The 8,597-nt window shown below is 51.6% G+C and overlaps 1 protein-coding gene across 2 annotated transcripts; it reads left to right on the top strand.

Annotated features, from left to right (window-relative positions):
- Positions 1 to 611: 611 nt before the first annotated feature.
- Positions 612 to 4,818, top strand: LOC123345250 (zinc finger protein OZF-like). Of its 2 annotated transcripts, none has more exons than XM_044981994.1 (3): positions 612 to 666; positions 1,573 to 1,686; positions 2,063 to 4,818. In XM_044981994.1, the coding sequence occupies exons 1-3, from the start codon at positions 633 to 635 to the stop codon at positions 3,598 to 3,600; spliced, it is 1,686 nt and encodes a 561-aa protein (XP_044837929.1). In that variant the 5' UTR covers positions 612 to 632; the 3' UTR covers positions 3,601 to 4,818. The 2 variants fall into 2 exon arrangements, with proteins under 2 accessions (XP_044837929.1, XP_044837928.1); XM_044981993.1 differs by having other exon boundaries at positions 2,060 to 4,818.
- The last annotated feature ends 3,779 nt before the right edge of the window (positions 4,819 to 8,597 follow it).

Below are 8,597 nucleotides of genomic sequence, written 5' to 3'. Positions count from 1 at the left end.
GGAGCCAGCTCAGGTAGGGGATTTTCAGGGAGCTGCAGGGGGGAGTTTCTGTAGAGGGGGAGGGGACAGGGTGTGTTAAACCCGCTGGGGCATGTTCAACTTGGAGCCTAATTTTCTGAACAGGCCCTTTGGCGTGTAGGGGAGGAGGGAGGGACATTCCCCCATTTCTGAACCAGGAAACACCCCACTGGGCAGGGCTGGGAAAACTGACCAGACTCCCAGGGCTGGAGCCTGACCCCACTGGCCAGAGGCTGCTGTGAAATACGCAGGGAAGCTGTTAGGATTCCTGTCCCTGTCCCCGGCTCAGAGCTCTGCTTCCCGGATCAGCCTGTGGCTGGCAGGTGTGTGGGAAATGAGGAGACCCTGCCCTGCTCCGTGTGCTGGGGGGACAAGGAGCTGTCACCTTCTCCCACCCCCTGAAGCCTCCTTGCCCTGGGCAGGGTTGGGGTGGGATTCTGCTTTTCTGGGTCTCCTCCCTCATAACTACTGGGATTGTGGCTGGGGCAGCAGGCCCTGAGTGAGGGACTCTTGTTGTTTCAGAGGCCGGTGACCTTCGAGGAGGTGGCTGTGTATTTCACCCAGGGGCAGGGGCTCTGCTGGACCCCGCTCGGAGAGCCCTCTACAGGGACGTCATGCAGGAGAACCATGAGACAGTGACCTCGCTGGGTAAGGGATTCCCGTCCCCTCAGCTATTGGAAGCTGTGAGGTTTGCGTATCTGACTCTGGTCAGGATCTTCTCTGGTCAGTTAGATTGGAGGAGGAGGAGGGTCGCATAGTTCACAGCTCCAGTGTGCATAGGCCCTGACTCCGTGGGTGCTCTGCACCCCATGGCAGCAAAGCTCCCCTGCCCTACCTCCTCCTCCTCCCCCGAGCGTGCCGGGTCCCCGCCAAACAGCGGTTTGCACACTCGGTGGGGCGGGGGAGGAATGGGAACATGGCGCACTCGGGAGGATGCGGGGCCGAGACAGGGATTTGGGGAAGGAGTTAGAATAGGGGGCGGAGCTGGGGCAGGGACTTCGGGGAAGGGTTTTATATGGGGGTGAGGAAGGGGTGAGTAGAGGCAGGGCCAGGGACAGAGGCGGGGTTGAGCACCCACGGAAAAGAGGGGAAGTCGGTGCCTAAGCCAGTGTGAGAGAAACTTGCATCTCCATACCCCATTCAAGGGAACAGGGGAGTCAGAAACCTAATGGACAGGCTAATTAATCCCCGTCTCTCCAGCTGCCCAGGAGCCAGAAGCAGGGGATTGTCCTGCCTGTATTTTTTCTCCTTCACACACCGTTCACCTTGCTCCATCTGTGGGGAGGGCTCTCGGTGCTGCAGGCTTGGAAATAGGCAGGAGTTTAACACCCAAACTGTGTGTGTGTCAGCATGTCCCCCAGAGCATCTACCCTGAGACCTCCTAGTGAGGGGATAACAACCCCTCCATGGCCTCGGATATCTGCTGCTCCCAAGGGCTCTGAGTTACTACAGTCCCATGTAGGGTCAGGTTAATCTCAGGGAATGTTCCTTGTGACAGATACTCTACCAATGCTCCATGTGTCTTGAGCTTGCCTGATTTCACTCCCTGAGCAGGATTCCCCGTTCCCAAACCTGACCTGATCTCCCATCTGGAACGAGGGGAAGAGCCGTGGATCCCAGATCTCCAGGCCTCTGAGGAAAGTGTGAGCCCGAGAGTCACCTACACAGGTGAGGAGTCAGGGAAACTGAGACAGAAACATCTGGTGAGTGAAGGAAAAAGCTGGGACTCTGAAATGTGCCATGAGCAAGAGCAGGAGCCCCCAGTTCTGCCCCGTCTCACCCAAGTCAGGGCTGCAGTCAGCAGGTGCCGTATCATCAAGGCAAATATCAGTCATGGCTTCCCACCCATCCTGTTAACTGTCGGGAATTTCCTCCCTGACTTTCCTTCCCTGGCAGTGTTGGGGTGGGATGCGGAGACAGAATCCAGTGTCTCCATCTCCCAAGCAGTCACTGTGCTGTGTTTTCCCTCTTTGCTATTCCCCTTTCTGTCCTTTCCCCCCGGCACAGGCAGTGACTCCTGTCTGGCTTCTCTGTCTACCAGCAGGTGATAGGACAGTGAGTGAGAACAAGGAGGAGAATCAGCAGCAGGAAGGTCCTGAGCAAGTGGAACCGCAGGAGAGGTTTTTGAGCAGAGCTGAAGGGAATTTTTCCCAGTGCTTGGAACAGGGAGAAGCCTGGGGAGATCAACACGGATCAGAGATGCAGCTGGGAAACTATCCCAGGAAGAAACTGGATGAATCCTCTGAATGTGATGGAGGATGGAAGGATCTCAAGGAAACCACCATCCAGAAGACAAGTCACAATGAAGAGAAACCCTACAAATGCCTTGAGTGTGGGAAAAGATTCCATTTCAGTGCAAACCTTCTTACACATCGGAGAATCCACACAGGAGAGAAGGCCTACGAATGCTTGGACTGTGGGAAAAGCTTCGTACACAAGTCCAGGCTTATTGTACACCAGAGAGTACACACAGGAGAGAGACCCCATAAATGCTTTGACTGTGGGAAAAGCTTCATACAGAAGTCAAGGCTTACTGTACACCAGAGAGTACACACAGGAGAGAGACCCTATATATGCCGTGAGTGTGGGAAAGGTTTTATTCAGGGCTCAGGGCTTATTAGACATGAGATCATCCACACAGGAGAGAGACCCTTTAAATGCCATGAGTGTGGGGAAAGTTTTATTCAGGGCTCAGGGCTTATTAGACATCAGCGAATCCACACAGGAGAGAGACCTTATAAATGCTTTGTGTGTGGGAAAGGTTTTATTCAAAATGCAGCACTTATTGAACATGAGAGAACTCACACTGGAGAGCGACCCTATGAATGCCTCGAGTGCGGGAAAAGTTTCAGTTTGAAATCAGCCCTTAATGCACATTGGAAAACCCACACAGGAGAGAGACCCTATAAATGCCTTGAGTGTGGGAAATGTTTTAGTGAGAGCACAGGACTTCTTAGACATAGGAGACTCCACACAGGAGAAAGACCCTATGAATGCCAGGAGTGTGGGAAAAGTTTCAATGTGAAATCAACCCTTAATCTACATCAGAAAATGCACACAGGAGAGAGACCCCATAAATGCTTGGACTGTGGGGAAAGCTTCATTCAGAAGTCAAAGCTTAGTGAACACCAGAGAGAACATCATGGAGAGAGACCATATAAATGCCTCGACTGTGGGGAAAGTTTCCCTGACAGAAGAAAACTTACTAGACATCAGAGAATCCACAGAGGCGAGAGGCCCCATAAGTGCTTTGACTGTGGGAAAAGCTTCATACACAAGTGCAGGCTTATTTTGCACCAGAAGAGAGTGCACATGGGAGAGAAACCCTTTAAATGCCACGAGTGTGGGAAAGGTTTTAGTCAGAGTGATCATCTTATTACACATCAGCGAACCCACACAGGAGAGAGACCCTATGGATGCCTTGAGTGTGGGAAAACTTTCCGTTACCGCTCAAATCTTACTAGACATGGGAAAATCCACACCAGAAAGATGCATTATAAATGCCTCGACTGTGGGGAAAGCTTCAGTAAGAGCTCAGCACTGACCAAGCATGAGAGAAGCCACAAGGGTGAGAGTCGCTAGGAATCGCTTGACTGCAGGAAAAGATTCAATTTGACTTGACACTTCAGTGACCCACACAACAGCGAGACTTTGAATGTGGGGGAAGGTTAATTTGATGCTCCCGGAGTATCAGGCATCTGCAAATCCACACAGGGAAGAAACCTCTGAGATGTTCTTAGTGTGGGACATGGTCCAAGGGGAGCAAACATAATATTGGACGTCAGAGACTCCTCCACACAGCAGGGAAATTCTCTCAGGGCCCTGACTGGGGCCAGTCATGGTGACAAACCCATTTCCTCATTCCCACACACACCAGGGGTGTTTGGCTGCCAAGGATCCAGCTGCCCATCGCTGGGGGGAGGATCCAGCAGCAGCCGAGCAGCAGTTGGTCAGGGACCCTCTGGCTCTGCCTGGTCTCAGCAAACCTCGGGCAGAGGAGGAGAAGCCCCCATCAGCCCCTTTCCCCTGCTGCAGCCCTGGCTGCTGAGCTGATGGGCCACAGGTGGGGGAAGTGAGAGAGAGAAACTCCTCCAGCCGCTCCCTCTGTCTGGCTGAAGTCCCCCACTCCCTTCCCCTCCCAGCCGGGATCCCCCTGCCATGGAGATGAGGAGAAGGACACTAAGGCCAGGCCCCACCTTCACTCTACACACTGGTCCCCACCCCCCATCTTCCACCAGCCCCCAGGCTGGGCTCCCCCACTGACCTGGAGCTGTTTCCTCTATGGGGAGTGTCTCTGGGGGCTGGTAACTCCTCCCCTCCCCGAATTCCCCAGGGCGCTGGGCTCTGGGGGATCCACCATTAAGGGACCAGGGTGATGGGTTCTGGGGAGGACACTGGGGGTTGAATGGCTGGGGCTGGAGTAGCTGGGAAGCAGGGGGAGCTGGGTGCTGGGCTATCGAGTGTTTGGGGATGATGGGATAAGAGGCAAGGGAGAGCACAGGGGTAGAGAGGTGCTGCCTCATCTCTCACCTCCTGTGCCCCTTCTCCCTGCCCCCCCTGCATTCAGCCAGCACCATTAGCAGAGACTGATTCCCACAGGGCCTTTAGTTGGCAGTCTGGATTTCCCACCTCTGCTACAGCAGCATCAGCCTGTGAGAGGGAAGCAGTGTTGCCTAATGGATAGAGCACTGGCCTGGGACTCAGGAGACCTAAGCTCTGTTCCCAAAGCTGCCAGCAACTTCTAGGGTGACCCGAGACAAATCTGTGCCTTCCAGAGAGGGAATAAATGGGGAGTGATAATATCAGCCTCCGAGCGTCTGTCTAGGGCAGGAGAAGTGGTTGGGATTAGCTGGTGCATCTCCTTTGTTCCTCCACCTCTTTTTCTAGTCTAGACTGACCCTGAGCAGTTTATTCCAATCCCCCATTAGCAAAGTGATTGTTAGAGTCACTAAGTCCCCCCTTCGCAGTGAGATTGTCTCATTCCCAGACAGCCTCACATTGCTCCAGGTTCTGCTGAAAAGCATTTCACTTTTTGTGCTGTTTCTCCCTTATCCGCCAGCATTCAATAGAGTCTAAATGAGCTGGAGCAGGAATAGCAAAATAATGTGGTGTTTTAACTTCTCTGTTATTTGAGGGGACGGGGTGAGTCTGGGGGATTCCCTCCCGCCCCCATCAAGCTCACACATCTTCTCTCACAGAGCAGCCTCTGCCCAAGCTGTGCAGAGTTTATCCTTTTCCCTTTCTACCCCTCCACCTTCACGTGTGTCATTTACCACAGTGTCCTTTCCCACCATGCTTAGGAACCAGGCTTTGATTTCTTTGATCCTCAATTAGGCCCCTGAGGGCTGGAGAAGAAAATGTCCCATTCCTGAAGGGGGAATTGAAATGAACCCCAAAGCACAGTTTGAGCTTCAAGCCCAGCCTCCAGCTATTGGTAAAGTGGCATCTGGAGTTTTTCCAGCCAAATCCAGATCATTTGTAGATAGGAAGTTTTTGGTGGTTTGGTTTTTTTCCTCTTTCTTTTGTCACAAGGATGCTAAAGCTTTTGTCAGTAACCAGCCAAATAATGTGGCGGTGCTGAGAAAAGGAACTTTAGCCTGTTCAGCAGGAAATGGACAAATTTGTTCCCAAGATTTTGAGTTTTAGGATTCTCTGGGATTTCACTTCATGAACAGGAAAGTGATTTGTAGCCCACCCTGGAGTGTGGGGTTTTTCTCTTTTTGTTGAAGGCTGTTCTGTCACGTATTTGACATTAAATTAGTTTGATGGGATGTAGCTCAGATTTCTTGGGGACTTCCAAAGAGAAATGATAATTTGCCACAATAGTCCTCACTGATTTTCTTTTCACATCAGATTTGCTGCTTCTTTGAACAGTGAAAATGACCAGTGTCTGTCAGCAAAGCACTGAGGGCGAGTGCTGGATACGCACTCCAGGAGTCAGGGACTGCAATGGGGAAGGAAGTGACTGTCTGATCCCTGCAGAGATGTGAGATACAGTCAGGAGGGGGAGAGGGTGGCTGGGTGGGTGTCATGGGCCTTGAAAGGGCACTTTTTGCTCTTGCGAGCCAGAGAGCTGAGTCTGAGAACTGTGAACTCACTGCACATGTCCCAGAGGGAGAGGAAATATCCTACAAGTGCTGGGTGAAGTCGTCCTTCAACTCCGAAGGGCTACAAATGAAGCCCCGAGAGGACTGATGTGGAGAGGAGTCAGCGACTCCCTGTTGCTGAGAGGAGGAGGCCGGGCAAATGCCTCTCTCATGGATTGTTAGCGCTTTTCTACCAGGTTTAACTTGTTCCTCTTTCCCTGGGGCACCTGTGTGGCTGGAGCAGCAATGTGCTGAGCTGGGGCTGAAATCCACCGTGCTGAGCTGGGCGTTGGATGCGGGTGGGGATTGGTATTAACTTTTATTTCTTGGTTTGAATAGAATAAAGTAGAATTTAGTTTCTTGAACACCCAGTGTCCCTTGTCTTGAATAATGCGGGGAGGGAGAATGGTCTTTAATGGACTCACTCAGATGCTGTCTGGCTGTCACCTATTGACGCAGCTGGGGAAAAGGCTGGTATCATTCTGTCGTGTATTAACGTGAGTGTTGTAAGAGGTGGTTGTCCTGCTCTGCTCGGCCCTGGAGTAGGCTCAGCTGGAGTCCTGTGTCCAATTCTGGGCACCACGTTTTAGGAAAGATGAAGACAAATTGGATTGAGTCCTGAGGAGAGCAACAGGAAATGATCAAAGATTTTAAAAACCCGACCTGCAGGGGATGGTTTAAAAAAAGTGGGTTGATTAGTCTTGAGAAAAGCAGGCTGGGGATAGTCTGCAGATATGTTAAGGGTTGTTATAGAGACTGGGGATCAGTTGTGCTCCATGGCCACCGAAGAGAGGACGAGAGGTAAAAGTGTTAAGCTGCAGCAAGGGAGATTTAGGTTAGAGATTAGAAAAACTTTCGAACCATGTGGATATTTAAGCTCTGGAATAGCTTCCAAGGGAGCTTGTGGAATCCCCAGCACTGGAGGTGGGTTTGGTTTCTTTGTTGTTGTTTTTTAAGCCCCTTGGAGGTGTTATTTCACCATCCCTGAGCTCCACACACTGCAGGTTCCGGCTGCAACGTTTTCTCAGGGTTCCCTGGACTGTGAATCTCCTTATTACCCCCTGGCCTCAGTGCGAGGAGGACGTGTGCTGCTGAACTGGGTGTCAATTCCCTGTCACCTCCAGCCTTTAGTTCCCCACACAAACTCCCCAGGGCTCTGCCAGTCCTTACTTTTCCTTGCAGGTTAACACTCAGCACAACCTCTTCCTTGAGCTCCTCTGACGTGTTCACAAACCCGAACAAGAGCTCAAGGCAGTGGCTCTCAAACTTTTGTACTGGTTTGAGAACTCCTGGCTTAAGGGCTCGTCTTGGGTTCAGCCATCTCCGCCCTGCCATACCTGCAGCAAATGCTCCATCTGCTGGAGGAATCAAAAGGCAGCGAATTAGCCCAATTGGCAAGTGGTGATGAAGGTGAGCAGACCTGCACAGGAGAGCAAAACCCAAAGGCTCTGGTGCAGCTTCTCAAAAGCATCCTCTGTATGAAAGGGAGGACCCTCCACATAGACAAGCAGAGACAGAAGTACTCCATGACGACTCCCTCTTGCTTCCTTGGGATTTGGATTTTCCCATGAGGCGAAGGCCTTGGACTGAGGTAACCCCAGGGTGAGAGATGAGAGGAAGAGGCCCAGGGAGGACAGACTTAAGTAGTCTTTCTTGCCAGGTTACTGGTAGCTTAAAGGGCCCTGGGTCAGAGCCTGGTAGAGTGGGAGGGCCCAGACTCCCCTTCCCACGACCCCCTTGGCAGTCCGGGGTTGTGGCTGTGACCACTAGGCCACGCTTCCCAACCATACCCTGAGTACAAACCATTATTGGCCTTCTGCAGTGTCCAGCCCCTCTCCACTGGACGCTCAGAAATTCCCAGGTAAGCCGTCCCCAAAGGGACAATACCAGCTTGTTTGATTCAATTGAGGATCAGCCCCAGTATAACCTCACAGCACTGAGATATATATTTTAGTGAAAACAAACAGGAATTTATCAACATAGACTAAGATTTAACCTTGTGACTTTATCTGATAAAATGTGACTATGTAGATCATCGTTGCTACTCCTGTTACATAATTGCAACAGATCTGGTACAAAGTGTGTCAAGGAAGGTTTCAATAGAATGCAAGAGAAGTGAGTCTTGGTCCAGCTGGAAAAAGAAGCCAAAGCAAGAGCCAAGCAAGTTGAAGAAAGAGCCAGAGAAGCTGACAGGGAGGCCACACATGATGGCAAACCCTCCCCCAACCCTCCCCAGTACCCGCCATAGGGGAGGTGAGTGGGCTTTCTGGACCTGAGAGAGGCCCTAGGAGCATGTGCAGTGACCGTGGTGCGGAGGGAGTGTGCTGCTGGGGGGGGGGGGGGAGGAGTGGTCTCTCCCCTGGAGCTTGCTGCTGGTTTTTAATGTCCCTAAGAACTAGGAAACAAAAATCAAACATAGACTTTGCTTTCTTTGATAAAAGTAATAAAACGGTTAGCAATGTTAAATTAATCCTTTAAAAAACAAAACCCAAG

This window comes from Mauremys mutica, chromosome 12 (assembly GCF_020497125.1).
Source record: "Mauremys mutica isolate MM-2020 ecotype Southern chromosome 12, ASM2049712v1, whole genome shotgun sequence".
NCBI classification, from domain to species: domain Eukaryota; kingdom Metazoa; phylum Chordata; order Testudines; family Geoemydidae; genus Mauremys; species Mauremys mutica.
The sequence above is the reverse complement of the archived record's forward strand: the minus strand, read 5'-3'. Positions and strand labels throughout refer to the sequence as shown.